This window comes from Echiichthys vipera (assembly GCF_963691815.1).
Source record: "Echiichthys vipera genome assembly, chromosome: 10".
Lineage (NCBI taxonomy): Eukaryota > Metazoa > Chordata > Actinopteri > Perciformes > Trachinidae > Echiichthys > Echiichthys vipera.
In genome coordinates, this window is record NC_139835.1 from 31,465,645 (window position 1) to 31,484,679 (window position 19,035).

General features: G+C 47.2%; 1 protein-coding gene across 4 annotated transcripts in view; it reads left to right on the forward strand.

Annotated features, from left to right (window-relative positions):
- Positions 1–16,935, forward strand: part of dgkh (diacylglycerol kinase, eta) — a gene marked incomplete at its 5' end in the record, with an annotated part of 70,257 nt that extends 53,322 nt beyond the window's left edge. For 3 of the 4 annotated variants that reach the window (XM_083922010.1, XM_083922009.1, XM_083922012.1), the window contains 14 exons: positions 1,153–1,287; positions 2,135–2,252; positions 2,486–2,596; positions 3,287–3,383; positions 3,847–3,954; positions 5,070–5,183; positions 5,273–5,407; positions 6,516–6,676; positions 6,765–6,870; positions 7,909–8,001; positions 8,104–8,223; positions 8,375–8,480; positions 11,296–11,426; positions 16,201–16,935. In XM_083922010.1, the coding sequence (XP_083778136.1) occupies positions 1,153–1,287; positions 2,135–2,252; positions 2,486–2,596; positions 3,287–3,383; positions 3,847–3,954; positions 5,070–5,183; positions 5,273–5,407; positions 6,516–6,676; positions 6,765–6,870; positions 7,909–8,001; positions 8,104–8,223; positions 8,375–8,480; positions 11,296–11,426; positions 16,201–16,287 (1,622 nt within the window). In that variant the 3' untranslated portion in view covers positions 16,288–16,935. The remainder of the gene's footprint in view (positions 1–1,152; positions 1,288–2,134; positions 2,253–2,485; positions 2,597–3,286; positions 3,384–3,846; positions 3,955–5,069; positions 5,184–5,272; positions 5,408–6,515; positions 6,677–6,764; positions 6,871–7,908; positions 8,002–8,103; positions 8,224–8,374; positions 8,481–11,295; positions 11,427–16,200) is intronic. The other variant, XM_083922011.1, reaches the window with a different exon arrangement.
- Positions 16,936–19,035: the final 2,100 nt, after the last annotated feature.

The window sequence follows — 19,035 nt, forward strand, 5'->3', positions numbered from 1 at the left end:
TGGAAAAAAAGTGCTGCTGACGCAAATCACACTTCCTGTCCTAAATAAACTCAAGGATGAGTGTGAAAGTGCAGAGAGGAGCCGCTCACTCCTGTGATGTTCCTCCTGCTGCACGCCTTTGGCCGCTGTAACGCCTCTTTGTGCTTGATTGTTTCCATCTGACGTGTGTTTTACAGGCGGCTCAGTCTGTGGACGCTGCTGCTGCTGCATGTTCAATGCTCTTGTGTGCGTCTGCAGGAGCGCGTGTGCAGGAGTGCGTCTGCAGGAGCGCGTGTGCAGGAGCGCGTGTGCAGGAGCGCGTGTGCAGGAGCGAGTGTGCAGGAGTGCGTGTGCAGGAGCGCGTGTGCGTGTGCGACGCCACAGGATGTGTTATTGTCTTCGGGGCAGAAGCTCTTCCTGTTTATCGTGCGGCTGCTTCCTTCCTTCCTTCCTTCCACACATTTTCCAGTGGTTGGAAGACGAGGAGGCGTCGGTCGTTGTGTCCTCTCTCCTCGTTTCCTTTGATTCCCACCTTCCTCAGAGAGTCGAGGAGGTGAACAGGAGACGGTTGAATGCACCTTTTAAGAATTCCTTTTATTTATCCTGCACTCTGTTATTATTATTATACAGGTTACACACACACACACACACACACACACACACACACACACACACACACACAGGACCTATAAACATGCAATTAATGGAGAGATGTGGTGCCTTGCTCACAGCACGTCGGCAGTGCCCAGGAGATGAACTGGCACCTCTCCATCCACCAGTCCACGCTCCATTCATGGTCCACACAGGGAACTATTTATTATTATTTTATTTGTTTCTCTTTTATATTTTTTACATTTTTATTAATTTATTTATTCAGCTCTAAATTTCCTCATGTATTAACTAAAAAAATATATAGATTTTATTATTTTTTTGCCGCTCCATAACTCAGTTATATGGATTATTTCTCATTAATTCAGGTTATTTTGCTGGTTTTTCTGCCGGGGTTCAGTCCTGCCGGGGTTCAGTCCTGCGTGCTCTGAGCAGCTGAGGCGGGTTCTGTTGCGCCCCCTGGTGGTGAGAGGGTGGTGCCACAGCGGACCCTGGACTGTGTTCGCCCGCAGGAACCACAAACATGACTCATGACGGTGATATGATTCTCCTTCCTGTCCCCAGCTGCCAAGAGTCCCTGTTCCCCGACGGAGCGGAGGGTGAGCCGCAGCACCCAGTCCTTCGGCTCCTTCACCATCACGCCCTTCACCACCAGCAAGGAGAACCTGCCCGTGCTCAACACGCGCATCATCTGCCCCGGTGAGCATCCGTTCATTCATGATCTCAGCTCTGTCACGTCTCACACGCTGCTGCAGACGCTTTTGGGTCGGTACCGTTTGTTTCACAGGTTTTGGGCTGATTTTTATTATTTTACAGCTCCAAAATGTTAAAAAATGGTCAAAAATCACAATTTAAGACCCAGAGAACCTGTTTACATTCACACATCTGGACCCAGAGAACCCGTTTACATTCATCTGGACCCAGAGAACCCGTTTACATTCATCTGGACCCAGAGAACCTGTTTACATTCACACATCTGGACCCAGAGAACCTGTTTACATTCATCTGGACCCAGAGAACCTGTTTACATCCATCTGGACCCAGAGAACCCGTTTACATCCACACATCTGGACCCAGAGAACCCGTTTACCTTCATCTGGACCCAGAGAACCCGTTTAGGTTCACACATCTGGACCCAGAGAACCTGTTTACATTCATCTGGACCCAGAGAACCCGTTTACATTCATCTGGACCCAGAGAACCTGTTTACATTCACACATCTGGACCCAGAGAACCTGTTTACATTCATCTGGACCCAGAGAACCTGTTTACATCCATCTGGACCCAGAGAACCTGTTTACATTCACACATCTGGACCCAGAGAACCTGTTTACATTCATCTGGACCCAGAGAACCTGTTTACATCCATCTGGACCCAGAGAACCCGTTTACATTCACACATCTGGAATAATGGCGGCCGAGGACACCGACGTCCTCAAGGAGTGGAAAAAAGTTAATGAAACACACAAGGACAAGATCAGATATTTCAACTCTGTGTGTGTGTGTGTGCGTGTGTGTGTGTGTGCGTGTGTGTGTGTGTGTGTAGGCTTGCGGGCAGGTCTTGCGGCGTCCATCGCCGGCAGCTCCATCATTAGCAAGATGCTGCTGGCGAACATCGACCCCTTCGGCGCCACGCCCTTCATCGACCCCGACCTGGACTCGCTGTAAGAGCCGTCTCTCTCTCTCTCTCTCTCTCTCTCTCTGTCTCTCTCTCTCTCTCTCTCTGTCTCTCTCTCTCTCTCTCTCTCTCTCCCTCCCTCTCTCTCTCTCTCTCTCTCTCTCTCTCTCTCTCTCTCTCTCCTCCCTCTCTCTCTCTCTCTCTCTCTCTCTCTCTCTCCTCTGTGTGTTCACTGACTGTCTGTGTGCTTGCGTGGTTGTTTTGCTCCTCTCCACGCAGAGAGGGATACATGGAGAAGTGTGTGATGAACAACTACTTCGGCATCGGCCTCGACGCCAAGATCTCGCTGGAGTTCAACAACAAGAGGGAGGAGCATCCGGAGAAATGCAGGTGGGACCCGCTTCTGTTCGCACCAACACCAACGATGGTCGCATCACAACAAGAGTGTTCCTGGTTTGAATCCCAGCTGGGGCCCTTCTGTGTGGAGTTTGCATGTTGTCCCCGTGTCTGCGTGGGTTTTCTCCGGGTTCTCCGGTTTCCTCCCACAGTCCAAAGACGTGCAGGTGTTCGGTTCATTGATGACTGACTCACTAATCTTCAGCCGCTTGTCCCTGTCGGGGTCGTGGGGGGGCTGGAGCCGATCCCAGCTGACATCAGGCGTGAGGCGGGGTCCACCCTGGACAGGACGCCAGTCTATCACAGGACACATAGAGACGAACAGAGACAGACAACCATTCACACCTACGGGTGATTTAGAGTCATCAATGAACCCAACACCTGCACGTCTTTGGACTGTGGGAGGAAACCGGAGAACCCGGAGAAAACCCACGCAGACACGGGGAGAACATGCAAACTCCACACAGAAGGGCCCCAGCCGGGATTCAAACCAGGAACCCTGTGCCGATCATGATGTATCGTTATCGACTATTATATATAATTATAATGTATTTATCATTTTATGAAGTGAGAAACTCTTCTGTATCTGTGAGACTTTTTCACCCCTCTGTTCATCTCTCCATGTGCCCCCCCCCCCCCCCCCCCCCCCCCCCCCCACACACACACACACAAACACACACACAGGAGTCGTACCAAGAACATGATGTGGTACGGGGTTCTGGGCACAAAGGAACTTCTGCAGAGAACCTACAAGAACCTGGAGCAGAAGGTGCAGCTGGAGGTGAGAGAAGTGACGCCGCACGTACAGAACCAGACCCAGAATCTGAAACTGTAACTGGGGGGGAGGGGGGGGGGGTTCAGATGAGGATGTGACTCAGCACTTCTCAGCTCTCTTGAATGTCTTGAGACGATGTCTAATGTAAAGTGTCGCAGACGTCAGGTGGAGCGTGACTCTGCAGCAGCGCGGCCTATTTCTCACCTCAGCTTTATTCAGACACTGATTAGAAATAAACGTTTAGAGAACCGCTGCAGAGGAACCACTTAGAGGGGTCCTCATCCTGTCAGGTGTGTGTGTGTGTGGGGGGGGGGGGGGGGCCTCATCCTCTCAGGTGGGGTGGTGGGGGGGGTCCTCATCCTGTCAGGTGTGTGTGTGTGGGGTGGGGTGGGGGGGGGTCCTTGATTGAGGTCACCTATCGTGATGTTAGGTCCTGAGTAAAAACAGTCTGCTGGCTTCTCTTCCCCAGTGTGACGGCCAGTACATCCCCCTGCCCAGCCTGCAGGGCATCGCGGTCCTGAACATTCCCAGCTACGCGGGCGGGACCAACTTCTGGGGCGGCACCAAGGAGGACGACGTGAGTACACGGTGCACAGTACACGGTGCACGCTGCACGCTGCACGACAGGAGCTCTGTGTGAGGATCCATCCTGCTGTAGTCCTGTCTCAGGTCCGGACTAAAGAGGAGTAAGGAGGACCAAACATGACGACACATGATGAAGTCTCAATTAATAAATACATAAATAAATAAATAGTGAAATGAATAAAGAGACAGACGCATGGATAGATGGGACCTCCGAACATATTTACATACGGACACAGAGATAATAAATAAACAGAAATAATAAATAAACAGAAATAAATAAATATAGGTGAACAAAAATGTAGAAATAAATGTGATGCATTTATTTATTCTTTTATTTATTAATGTATATTTTTATTTATGCTTTTATTAATTAATTTATTTCTCCATATTTTTATTATTTTATTTATTAATGTATACATTTATTCATGCATTTATTTATTAATTAATTTATGTATGCATATATTTATTCTTAGTTTGATTTATTTATACATGCATTTATTAATTTATTTCAGTATTTTATTTATTAATTTATTTATGCATATACTTATTCTTTTTTAAATGTTTTTATACATTTATGCATGCATTTATTCATTTATTTCAGTATTATTTATTAGTTTATTTGTATTTATTGTATTTATTTATGTATGTATTTATGTATTTATTCATTTATATCTACATTCTTGTATTTATTAATTTCTGTATATATCCATATATTATTTTGTAATTGTGTGTAATGTATTATGAATTTCTTTATTTCTGCATTTATTGATTTATTGAACCTAAAGTCGTGTTCGGTCCTCAGTGAACCCCATTTTGGAGATTAGAAGAGATGGTTTTCTGGGCGGACGAGTGGATCAGCGCTCCCCCTCTCACACGCTCTCTCTCTCTCTCTCTCTCTCTCTCTCTCCCTCTTCTTCACTCTGTCGGATTAAAAAGCTTTTGTTGTTGCCAAAATTGACGTCTCACTGATGGATGAACACATCGTTTGGTGTTTCCATAAAGCGCGTTGACAGTGTTGACAGTCAGCAGATGCAGCATGATCGTGAACACACACACACACACACACACACACACACAGCTCCTGAGTGTCTCGTTTGTGTCGTGCAGATCTTCTGCGCCCCGTCGTTCGACGATAAGATCCTGGAGGTGGTGGCTGTGTTTGGGAGCATGCAGATGGCCGTGTCCAGGGTCATCAAGCTGCAGCACCACCGCATAGCACAGGTGAGAGCGGACGCTGTGGACCAGTGGAACAGGAAACACACACACATAAGAAGGCTGAGATCTAACTGAAGCCTTTCTGTCTGAATCAGTGTCGAACGGTGAAGATCACGATCCTGGGGGACGAGGGCGTTCCCATTCAGGTGGACGGCGAGGCCTGGATCCAGCCCCCCGGGGTCATCAAGATCCAGCACAAGAACAGGGCCCAGATGCTCACCAGAGACCGGGTGAGAGCGAGGGGAGGAGGGAGGGAGGGAGGGAGGGGGGTGGGTGAACGGGGCTCAGTGAGGAGCAGCAGGTGTCTGGGAAGTTTGAGAGTAAATGCACGTCAGTGAGGAGGAGAGAGAATGACTTTACATCAGTGATGCCCGGTGTGGTGCCGTATTCAGCCCCCCTGCCGTGAAATGCACCCCCTCGTGGTACAGGTGATATTCTGGATCAGAAGGCTGTTGTTTCCACCTATAGGAGTCATTTATATACACACAGGTACATATGTATATATACACAGGTAACCTACAACGGTCAGAGCATTGGTTACTTACGGCGCCCTCCCACTGTGCCTCCGTCCCGTGCCCCGTGCTTTAGGGTCCTTGTCCCCCCCTCCAGGCCCGTTTGTACTCACACTACCTGGGCCTCGGAGAATGCTTCTTGCTGCCTATACGTCATCACGCCGTAACACGTCACACGCATTGATGACGTCATGGCGATGCGTGGCTTTGTTTCCAGATCTTTCCGTAGACCTCGGAGTTTTTGTGCGTCTTGTCGACTGTTTTTGAATCTTTTCATTGACCAAATCTGCAGTAAACACTCCACCTCCGCATCACACCAACGTGAACCTTTCACCGCCATTGTTTGAAATGTCCGCGCATGGCCCCTCCTTCTTTTTTCTACGTCCCAACAGGCGCACAGGAAATGACCTCAGAACCGCCGTAGGCCTCGTGCTCGTACACGTGTGCACGCTCGTGCTCGTACACGTGCAAACGTGCTTTACTAAAGCCCACCTCTCCCAAACGGGCCGTGGACGGCAAGCGTGCCGCTCCTAGACGTGGTACGGTTGCACTCACACTGGTCAAAGGAACCAGACTTTAGCCGTGGAACGTGCTGGGGCACGGGACGGAGGCACAGTGGGAGTGCGCCCTTAGATTCCTGCAGCTTACAAAAGACACAAGTGAGGTATAAAAAAAATTAGAGACTATGATTAATAACTAAGCGTATTTTTCTTTGGGTCAATAAGAAGAAATAAAACCTACCATCACCTCCGGTCAGGACCGTGGGGGGACCAGAGCGGTTGGGAACCCCCCCTTTACGCGACGTCTGCTCTTTGTTTCCCTGCAGGCGTTCGAGAACACGCTGAAGTCGTGGGAGGACAAGTTGAAGTACGATAAGCCTCCTCTGCGACCGCACCTCTACCCGCAGCAGTCCGTGGACCTGGCCACAGAGGAGGAGGCCGCCCTGGTGCAGATGTGCGCCCGAGCAGCAGAGGAGCTCATCACACGGTGAGCACAGGTCCTCGGGTCTGATTCCACAGCTCCACGTGCACATGACGAGTCCAGGAAGTCACTGTTTTTGGTTCTTTGTTTTCAGGATCTGTGAGGCTGCAAAGACCAACGGGCTGTTGGAACAGGAGCTGGCTCACGCTGTCAATGCTGCGTCCCACGCCATCAACAAGACGCACCCCAAGTTCCCAGAGGTGAGCGGTCGCCGCCAGACACACAACAGGAAGTGGTGTTAACTCTGTGTCCAGCATCGGGAGGTTGCTGCGTCATTAACTGTGTTTTAGAGTCAGAAATTAAAGAGGGAAGAGCGTAAAAAAGCCCCGATAACAGCGCACTCCCACTGTTCCTCCGTACCGTGCCCGAGCACGTGTCACGGCTAAAGTCTGGTTCCGTTGACCAGTGTGAGTGCAACCGTACCACGTCTAGGAGCGGCACGCTTGCCGTCCACGGCCCGTTTGGGAGAGGTGGGCTTTAGTAAAACACGTTTGCACGTGTACGAGCACGAGCGTGCGCACGTGTACGAGCACGAGCAGCAAGAAGCATTCTCCGAGGCCCAGGTAGTGTGAGTACAAACGGGCCTGGAGGGGGGGACAAGGACCCTAAAGCACGGATGGAGGCACAGTGGGAGGGCGCCCTTACTCTAGTGCTGGAGGAGCAAAAACTACTGATGACTGTAGTTATTTTAATTTGGGCTCATTTCACATCAACAAACAGAAACTTCATGCTCCTATTCATGTTTTCTGGAAGTGCCCACAACGTTTTGTAAATGTCCTGATTTTTGGAAATATGTTTATAATTCTCTGAAATGTTCAGACTTGAAGTTTGAACCCTCTGTCTCCTGAACCTGTGATGCAGTTTGAGTTTAGACAGAAATATTTCAGAACTTTAAAATTTTATTTCAGTCGCAACCTTTACGCCAGGTCACATGTTCCTCACTTTTTAGATAGATAGATGGAGAGATAGATAAAAACAATAAAAACAGTATCACAGATTTAAAACTCTACATTAAAAGAGCGTCCGTGATAAACCTGATTTCTAAACGTTTATGCATCATGTTTTCCATAACTGCTGATTAAAAAATATGCTGACACTGCTGTTTTTGTTGTGTGTCATGTGTTGTGCGTCGTCGTGTGTTCTGTGTCGTGTGTCGTGTGTTCTGTGTCGTGTGTCCTGCGTCATGTGTTGTGTGTTGTGTGTTGTGTGTCATGTCATGTGTCGTGTCCCGTTGTCAGAGTTTGAGCAGGAACACGGCCATCGAGGTGGCGAGCACCGTGAAGGCTCTGTACAACGAGACGGAGTCTCTGCTGCTGGGACGAGTCTCTCTGGTGAGTTCATAGTTCATCTTTATTATAATGTGATAACTGACTTTGATCTGGAAAGTGCTGGAAAAGCTTGACTCTGATCTTGGTCGCCTTGTGTTTTTGCAGCAGCTGGACCCCCCGGAGGAGGACCAGCTGTCCGGCGCTCTGCAGAGTGCGGAGCTGGAACTGGGCAAACTGGGCGAGATCCCGTGGCTCTACCACATCCTGCAGCCCAACGACGAGGAGGTGAGCAGACCCGTGTTCCTGCACACACACACACACACACACACACACACACACACACACACTGTACCGCACGTCTTTAACGTGGCTCCAGGTGACGGCAGAGCTGAGTGGCTTAATGAAAGGCTATAGGTTGACTGTGCTTATGTACCAGGACCACTCTCTGGGTTACGGCAAGAGGAACAGTCGCAGCAGCATGTTCCGCATTGTCCCCAAGTTCAAGAAGGAGAAGGCCGCCAAGAAGACGAGCCCTCAGTCAGGTAGGGCTGCGCGTTCCACGCAAACTCCCTTAATCAGCTTTCTTTCTACAGATAACCGCAGTAAAGAGGAGTGAAGGACGCACACACACACTCACACGCACACACACATGCACGCACGCACACACACACACGCACGCACACAGACACACGCACACGCACGCGCACACACACACACACACACACACACACACACACACTTGGTTCTTCATTTTGTTTCTTTGTTATTCAGTCAAACTGAAAAGTTGCAGTCAAAGAAGGTGTGTGTGTGTGAGGCGTGACACCCCCTCCCCTCCATTCATGCTCAGCCGTGCACGTGTGTGTTCAGAATGCTAAGGGCGCACTCCCACTGTGCCTCCATACCATGCCCCAGCACCTTTCACGGCTAAAGTCTGGTTCCTTTGACCAGTGTGAGTGCAACCGTACCACGTCTAGGAGCGACACCCACTGTTCCTCCGTCCCGTGCCCCGTGCCTTAGGGTCCTTGTCCCCCCCTCCAGGCCCGTTTGTACTCACACTACCTGGGCCTCAGAGAATGCTTCTTGCTGCCTATACGTCATCACGCCGTAACACGTCACACGCATTGATGACGTCATGGCGATGCGTGGCTTTGTTTCCAGATCTTTCCGTAGACCTCGGAGTTTTTGTGCGTCTTGTCGACTGTTTTTGAATCTTTTCATCGACCAAATCTGCAGTAAACACTCCACCTCCGCATCACACCAACGTGAACCTTTCACCGCCATTGTTTGAAATGTCCGCGCATGGTCCCTCCTTCTTTTTTCTACGTCCCAACAGGCGCACAGGAAATGACCTCAGAACCGCCGTAGGCCTCGTGCCCGTACACGTGCGCACGCTCGTGCTCGTACACGTGCAAACGTGCTTTACAAAAGCCCACCTCTCCCAAACGGGCCGTGGACGGCAAGCGTGCCGCTCCTAGACGTGGTACGGTTGCACTCACACTGGTCAAAGGAACCAGACTTTAGCCGTGGAACCTGTTCGGGCACGGGACAGAGGCACAGTGGGAGTGCGCCCTAAAAGGTGTAAGTGTAGAGGCCACAGCTGTGAATGACTTCAGCACGTCTGAACCCTCAGGACATCACTCGTTTCTCACTCTGCTCTGGTTTCATCTGCGTCCGTTCTTCTTTTTGACTGAAGAGAACGGACGCAGACTCCAGTGTTTGTGCTCCAGTCAGCACGGGCGTTCGAAACTGCAGCAGGGTCGGCGACGTGCACGCTCTTCTGACGCTGACACCGTAAAACCGCATGGGAAACTGCTACTTTAAGCCGTTACTGTTCATCAAGCTGGTGCCACAGGAGAATAACACATAAGATAAGATGTTCTGATGGTGCGGTGGAGACACGAGCTTTAAAACTGGGGTCAAATGTGTCAGTGAGGTAAAAGTGCCGTCCTGGGAAACAGTGGGAACCCTGAAAAAGTCCAGTCAGACTCGATGCTGCGCACTTACTGGGTTCATGTTTTTATATATTTAATAATGAGTCGGCTCAGGTTCTGGTTCTGGTGTGTTAGACCTTCCTCTCATCGTGAGCTGGTTCCTGATGAGTTTGGCTGTTTTCCTTCTGCCTCCTCCAACTGTGTTTGTTCTGATCTCGGTCGGTGATGCATGACCCGCTGCCTGGTTCTGTCCGACCTTTGACCTCAAACTCCTCTCTCCTACGCCAGCTGCCGCCACTGCTCCCCTCTTCCTCTTCCTCTTCCTCTTCCTCTCTGGTGCTCTCCCTCCATTTTTATTCCACCTTCCCCTTCACCTTTCAGTGATTCACCACCACTTTGTGCCCGTTTGTGAGGGTGTGTGTGTGTGTGTGTGTGTGTGTGTGTGTGTGTGTGTGTGTGTGTGTGTGTGTGATGACGTAGGGCTGGGCGATACAGGCTTCCCTCACTATTAAGGTGATCACAGCACAGCATGTGTGCCGACGCCGCTGCCTCTTACAGGATGAGAGCAGGAACACTCGTGTTTTCTGTGACAAGAGAAAGAAAAGAAAGACTTTTATGATATTTAAAATACAAAAACAGACAAAATACACAGAACACAGAGAGCTGAGGACCTTTGAGCAGGAACAGAAACACATCCCTGCCGTCGAACAGGAGGAAAAACAGACGAAGGTCCAAGAATCCGAGCAGAACAACGTCGTCCAAGAGAACCACATAGTGACAGCTGCTGGTTTTTCAACACTGCGATGGAAATGATATAAAACAATATATATTATTATTATTTTTGTTATTGTTTGAACAATATCAAAGACGGTTAAGAAGCGAGACGGTTCAACTTCACAGTAACTTCCTGTGTGTTGACAGCTGACGCCGTGTTGCCACGCTTTTGTTGTTTTTTTGATCCAAAACATTTTTTTATTTAAAAGCAAAACTTTAAGATTAAAAAGTTAAATGTTTGGATTCAAAACAATTTGATTCAAAAGCCAAAAAATTTGGATTTAAAAGTGAAAAAACGTCTTTTGGAACATTTTTGGTGCAAAAGCAAATATTTTACATTTAAATGTGATTATTTATTTGCACTAAAACTTGTTTTAAATTGCAAATTCAATCGTTTTTTAACACAAAAGTACTTTTTACCTTAGATTTTGATCGTTTGATCGAGTTTGATCATAAAAACAAATATGCAATCGTCAAATGATACTACCTAAAAAGTTTGAGTTAATGTGACGTTGTGACTGATTCAATCACAAGAGGATAAATGATCTAATGATCGCTCAGCCCTACGTGGATGTGAACGGTGCTGGCGTGGGAGGGAAAGCTGCCTTGGCGGCGCCCTGAGCCTCTCTCTGCTCTGCCCGTGTGTGTGCAGTGGAGAGATGGGGCCCAGAGGAGGTGGGCGTCTGGCTGGAACAGCTGAGTCTGGGCGAGTACAGGGACACCTTCATCCGACACGACATCCGAGGCTCCGAGCTGCTGCACCTGGAGAGGAGGGACCTGAAGGTAACGGCACACACACACACACACACACACACCTCAGTGGATCTGTGTGGACCCTCAGCTCTTCCTCTCTGTCTGCTGTACTTCCTCTCCTCTTTAACCCGTCTCGTCTCCCTGTTCTGCCGCCTCTCGTGCTGCGCTGCACTGCTCTGCTTGGCTTCTACTGTGCGACCGTTGCTTGGTGAAAGAGACTCGCTGTGACCCACTGACACTGTGTTTAGGTGTCAAATCATTTTAAATGCGATGATCTCGGTCGAGCCCTCGTTTATATTATGACCCAGCTCTTCAGGTTAAAGGGAGGAACCATAAAAACAGTTGTTTTTGGTAAAAAAATCAAGTTTTTTATTCAGAAAAACGTTTCTTTTTAACTACAAAAGAGAAAAAGTTGCGTGTTGCATCGTGTTTTCTACAGTGGACAAACCAAAACCCGTCTCTAGCGAGGACCTTTGACACTTCCCCGTTACCTAGAGGCCGCCGTAGGTTCTACACACGCTTGGAAAGACGGGACGGCGTGGATGTATAAAAGAACTGGACACAGTGTTGGAGGTGGAGCCCGGTCGCTGCACAGTGGTTTTTGTCCCAGGCTACTTTTTATTTTATTGGAGGTTAAAGTTTATGAATAATTAGGGGCGTGGCCTCTTGAGTGACAGCTAGCCTCTGGCCCTCACTTCTCCTCGGAGGTAAACGTCAGCCAGATGGACGTACGCCCCTCCCCACAACGTCACATACCTTGCAGGTAGACCCGCCCCTACTCAAGGGGTCTCCTAGCCTAACCTGGCAAAGATGCTAACCCATCCATGTGCCAATCACGTCCCCGACTCGACCAGACCCCCAGGAAGCGGAACCCCACAGGAAGTGCGGAAGGATTTGGACCAAGCCCCGCCCGCCACAGCTTCCTTCCTGTTTGATCCAATCAGGAAGCTCCGTCAGCGTCAGTTCTCTGAGTGTCCACTAGGGGCAGGTTTCATAACAGAGCAGTTTCTCATTGAGCCCCATGTTAAACAGCCGTTTACACAGCATCATTAAACCTGTTTAAGGACAAAAGAACATTCTAGTCTGTGTGTTTAGCTCATGTCTCCATGACAACACTGAGGGGGAGGGGCTAGTTTTTATTTTATTGGAGGTTAAAGTTTATGAATAATTAGGGGCGTGGCCTCTTGAGTGACAGCTAGCCTCTGGCCCTCACTTCTCCTCGGAGTCAGCCAGATGGACGTACGCCCCTCCCCCCAACGTCGCATACATGCCCTTTTTTGGTCAGAGGAAATGAGGCGGAGATGATGGAGACTCCCGTAGGCGAGGACGGGTGGATCAAGGTGAGAGAACGGACCTCGACAGAGACACTACGTCTGTTTATTAATCGACATTCAAGTTAACCGGAGCGCTAAACAGGAAGTAGCGTCTCTGTCACAGTGAGAAACTGGTGCTGATCATCCGGGTACTTTCTTTGGCTTCACGCTCCACTGAGCGACTCTTATAGGAGCGGATCTGGATCCAGGTCTTTTATGCATCTATGGACTCGGACACAGAAGAAGAAGAAGCAGTTTTTTATATTTTGAACATCTTTAACATGGATCTTAAGGTACGTAGTCACCGTTTGTTTCCTACTTGTTTTCTTTTATTGTCAGATTTTTCACTATAGAAATGTTCCGAGTGTATTATATAAATATATAAATATATAAATGTATAAAATATAAATATATATGAGGGGCTCTTTTCCAAAACGCTATAACATTTGAATAGTTTTCAGGGAAATCACATTTTTTACCTACACATTTGGTTCATATTCATTCATCTTGTCTGAATGTTTTAATGGCTCAGTCTGAACGTGTTGAACGGACGGACGACACCATTTTAAACAGGGACTCTCTTAACTTTTAACTTTTTGAGTTGCTCTGTTTTCTTTGTGGTCGTTTTCAGTCATTTGTAGTCGCTGTTTGTTTGGTTTTGGTTGTTTGTAATGACTTTGGGTCAATTTGTGGTCATTTTGCACCTATTAAGGGTCATTCTACACGTCTTTGTAGTCATTTTGAATACTTTTGTGGTGTTTTTGCATCCACTTTGAGTTTTTGTGCACTTTTATCTGTGTTTTTACGTCGATTTTTAGTTGATTCGCATTTATTTGTGGTCATTTTCAGTCATTTGTAGTCGCTGTTTGTTTGGTTTTAGTCGTTTGTAATGACTTTGGGTCAATTTGTGGTCATTTTGCACCTATTTACGGTCTTTCTACACGTCTTTGTAGTCATTTTGCATACTTTTGTGAGAGTTTTGCATCCACTTTGAGTTATTTTGCACTTTTATCTGTGTTTTTACGTCAATTTTTAGTTGATTTGCATTTATTTGTGGTCATTTTCAGTCATTTTCAGTCGGTATTTGTTTGGTTTTGGTCGTTTAGTGTCATTTTTGAAAGGAGCTGCATCTTGAGGAACATTTTAAACAGGAAATAAAGCGATTTAGCAGAAACACTGATGAAGCAGTGAAAAGGTTCTGTTTACAGCAAAGAGGCTCAAACTCATTTATTTTATTTTGGCTTTTATCCCGTTTTGGAAAAGTTCTCTTCATATAAATAAATATGGCAGCAACTGAATGAATGATTTTACCAACACATGTCTAAGTTTGCCTCACCAGTGTGAGTTTCATACATTTAATAATGACCTTAGCTTCTATTATAATATATATATATATAATAATATTACTAAAACAGCAAACAGGACTGTGAGTTTCACCTGTTTGAGTTGATGAATAAGTGAATCACACACACCTGGAGGTCAAAGTGTCGTAACTTCATAACAGCTCTGTTTCTTTACAGACGGAGGAACGGAAATAAAGATGGCGTTCAGTCCTCGGCCCGAGTCCGACCGTCCACACGTCCCTGATCATGGAGCTCCTACACACATCATATACTGTATTATATTATATATATATATTATTGATACTTTGCCTTTATTAACACTGAGTATTGTTACTTAACCAAAGTATATTATTCTGTGTACACTGTTATAAAACTAGACTGGCTGTTAATAATCAAACTGTTGCTTTACCTCATCACTTTGTCGTTAATTGCTCTTTTATATTTAATGTTTCATAATAAAGTTTATTATTCTGGTTGTGTGTTCTTCTTATTTGATGTGATCCTCTTATTTTCATTTATCTGTTCTTGTTTGTGTCTTTGTGACTCTCGTTTATGACTCCAGGTCTGTGAGTGTGAGCTGCCGTGACCGAGGCGCTCTTCTTAGCGCCCGTTAGCATCGTAGCTTCGTTTGGCTATTGTTAGCGTTTGGCAGAAGCCTTGAAGGGTCGAGCCAATCAGATGCAGGGGGGGCGGGCGAACTCGCAAGTAATCTCTGTGAAGGGATTCTGTAAACTCTGTAGCAACTGAATAAGATTTGAGACGTGAAAACGTTCTTTGTCCATTTGTAGTATTGACCAATCACGTTTGAGCATGCTAACTGTTGATAAAGGGCGCCGCCGCCATGTCGGATTGCGAGGTCGCAGCTCCAAAAGATCCCCAAGATCCCTGAATGGGAACTAGGAAATCCCGACTTCATCAACATTTATCCTTGTGTGTACCAAGGTCATTATGTCATTGACCTTGGTACACACTGTCCACGGCTCTCCAGGTTAATGCATAGGTCGTTCGTCCTGCCCTCTCAAACGGCCCATCGCAGTGTTTTTCTAAATAAGCCCCTCCCACCGGGGGCAGCAGATCAACACGTTCATTCATGACTGAATGCAACAGTTTCAAACGTGTAGTTAGTCGCAGTTTGGTTAAGTTTAGGCAACAAAACCACATTGTTAACTTTAGGAAAAGATCACAGTTTGAGTTAAAACAGTTTTTTACGTTACTTAACTTGCATCCATAATTATGTCAGGTAGTGACCACATCGGATGTGCAAACTCCCACTGTGCCTCCGTACCGTGCCCCAGCACGTGTCACGGCTAAAGTCTGGTTCCTTTGACCAGTGTGAGTGCAACCGTACCACGTCTAGGAGCAGTACGCTTGCCGTCCACGGCCCGTTTGGGAGAGGTGGGCTTTAGTAAAGCACGTTTGCACGTGTACGAGCACGAGCGTGCGCACGTGTACGAGCACGAGGCCTATGGCGGCTCTGAGGTCATTTCCTGTGCGCCTGTTGGGACGTAGAAAAAAGAAGGAGGGACCATGCGCGGACATTTCAAACAATGGCGGTGAAAGGTTCACGTTGATGTGATGCGGAGGTGGAGTGTTTACTGCAGATTTGGTCGATGAAAAGATTCAAAAACAGTCGACAAGACGCACAAAAACTCAGAGGTCTACGGAAAGATCTGGAAACAAAGCCACACATCGCCATGACGTCATCAATGCGTGTGACGTGTTACGGCGTGATGACGTATAGGCAGCAAGACGCATTCTCCGAGGCCCAGGTAGTGTGAGTACAAACGGGCCTGGAGGGGGGGACAAGGACCCTAAAGCACGGGGCACGGGACGGAGGCACAGTGGGAGGGCGCCCTAAGTCTAATGGTAACAACACTTTCAGAAACTGGTCCAGTAGTGAGAGCGAGGGCCCTACAAACATCGATGTACGTCAGCTAAAAGTGTGTTTTTGCCACCGTCAGACTCAGATGGTATTATATATACATGTAAGTGTCTGAACACATTATGGAAAGATGGAGAAGTGGCGTTCAGAAAGCTCCTGAGGTGACTTGTTGCAGGACGACAGCGGTGTGGAGCGTGAGTGAGAGAGTTGGACAGTCTAGACTGGTAAAGGTCTTAAATTTACCCTCTTATTGTGTTTCTTCTCAGGATCTGGGGATATCGAAAGTGGGTCATATGAAGAGAATTCTCCAGGGAACTAAGGACTTGGCCAAAGCCTCCATGGTTGACCTCTGACCCGGCAGCCGAAGCTACGGGAGAGGGGAAACACACACTCCCCTTCCATCAGCGGAGGAGTTCAGGAGCACCGAGGGCCGTTAACAGGAAGAAGAAAGGTATTGGAGGAGCGCAGGATTACACCGCTCCGCTGCTGGGAAAAAGCCTTCGTGATGCCGTTGACGACAAAACGTTAGCGTGTCCTTTTGTGCTCCGGTGCCAAAATGAGAGTCGAGAATAAGGAAGTCACGGATCTTCACCAAAAAAAACAACAAAAAAAAGCCATTTCTAAGTTAATTACCATTCATAGCACACAATCAGGTATGCAACGAACCATACTGTCAACGGGGGACTTGTTTGAGTTGTGATAACAAACTTGTAGCAAAACCAGGACTTCCATGAGAGTGTGGCTGAGCTCCAGTTCAGTCCGGCAGCGTGTGTGAACGTGTGTTTGCTGCGGACGCATCAAAACGGCGTCCGTGTTGTAGCTGCGCGGAGGTTAAGTTCAGTCTCGGTGGCGATCTGGAGCGGGATACTGGCGCATGCTATGCTAGCTCAACTTTAGATATGTTTAAATGCATGATTAGCGTCTTGGTTTTTTTGTGTGTGTGCAAAAATAACACTTGAAGAAGTTTTGATTAAGTATTACGATGCCATGTTACTACTGAAAGCACCCCCCCCCCCTTCTTTGGTCGTGACCGACTCTTCTTTCCTCTTTAGCTTTAATTTATTTTTGCTCGCATGATAACGACGTGTCAAAGATTGGTGCCATATTTTCAGTCACTTAGTGTAAAACGTGCTTTATGGGTAGAAGTCATAAGAACTTTTTTAGGTATGAATATATGGAGTTAGTTAATACGTGTAAGTCGACGGGTTCTCTGTGGACGTGACGTCAGAACCAAAGTGAATGTTGGGAAAACGTGATCATCTGCGGCCTCGTTACACCAAACTCTTCATCCTGTTTTAAAGTTTATTCCTTCGCAAAATCATCCCAGGGTCTGTTTCGGCACTTACACTCATCATATAAGTCATCGAGACAGTTTAACAACTATTAACGGAGAAATCCAGGAGAGATGCTAACAGCCGGACGTAGCTAACAGTGATTAACTCGGGGCAGTACGGTGAAGGCATTCAAAGGTCTTTTTTAACCACTAATGCTGCTGAAAATAACAGCAAACCTCTGCAGCAGCATGAGAAGAGTCCCTACACACACAACAAAGCAGCAATGGGCTCCTTCCTTTGGGATTGACTTTGGTTTGATGTGGAAGGTGCTGGAAATGGTTGAATCCAATCCATTCAAACACTTCCTTTGGACCCATTTGGATCCATTAACTGATTAAATATCATTTTTGTTTCTATAATATCATATGAATTCATCTGTGAAGTCATTTTTCTTTTAGATTTGGAAAAATGTTGTTGTCAGCCTCTGAAACCTGGAAATATCTGATTTTCTCTGTTGGATTTCACATTAAACAGAATATTTTTGGACAAAACAAAACATTTAAAGACCTTTTTCACCATTTTGGGACATTTTATAATAGACCAAACAAATATCTCAAATATCCAATAATCAAAATAAAGAACTATCTGAAGGCATTTGTGATGTCGTCAGGTCACTTTAAGCTGTTTTTGTGTAACCACAAAACAAAGCAGCATCAGCGTAGTTAGTGAAGCCAGAGTTTATTAAGAGTGTTTTAAAGACTTACCTACTGGCCCCTGTACCAGCTCCTCTCATAGTAAAGTCCATTACAGTGGAAGGAGCCCATTGCTGCTTTGTTTTCACACCCTAAGATAAGATCGGATGTTTCTGTAAAACCAAAAATCCTGAATCTCATCCTGAACATTTCTGACTGAAAGCTGTGGTTGCGGTTCACTACTGGCAACAAATCCATAATTATACTTCATCATATTGTAATTCAGGTGCTCTGAGAGAAATCTACACGTGTGATCCTCCTCTTGGCCCTGATTTAGTCTGTGACGGAAGACTTCGGCCCATCACAGGTCATTTCAGAGAGAGGAAGCGTTCCTATTGGTTCAGAACGAGGCAGATTTTTCTGCGATGACGCTCCACGAACGACACACGAGGTCCCTCAGTCCGATTCAAGGCGTCAAACCTTTACTGCTTTAAACCTCGACACAGGCGACGCGTAACAGATCCACTACTTCCCTTCTTACCTTTCAAAATAAAAGCCCTAGCATGTGCAGCCGTGCCAAGCCCCGCCCATCACAGCGACTTCCTGTCTGATCCAATCAGGAAGCTCGGTCAGCGTCAGTTCCCTGAGTGTCCACTAGGGGCAGGTTTCATAACAGAGCAGTTTCTCATTGACCCCCATGTTAAACAGGCCGTTTACACAGCATCATTAAACCTGTTTAAGGACAAAAGAACATTCTAGTCTGTGTGTTTAGATCAGATCTCCATGACAACACTGAGGGGGAGGGGCTAGTTTTTATTTGATTGGAGGTTAAAGTTTATGAATAATTAGGGGCGTGGCCTCTTGAGTGACAGCTAGCCTCTGGCCCTCACTTCTCCTCGGAGGTAAACGTCAGCCAGATGGACGTACGCCCCTCCCCCCAACGTCACATACATGCCCTTTTTTGGTCAAAGGAAATGAGGCGGAGTCAAAGACAAGATGGAGACTCCCGTAGGCGAAGACTGGATCAAGTTGAGAGAACGGACCCTGACGGAGACGCTACGTCCGTTTTCATCAGCGTTTATATTTCTTGACTCATTGGCGCCCCCCGGTGTTTAAACGCCTTCATGACGTTTGT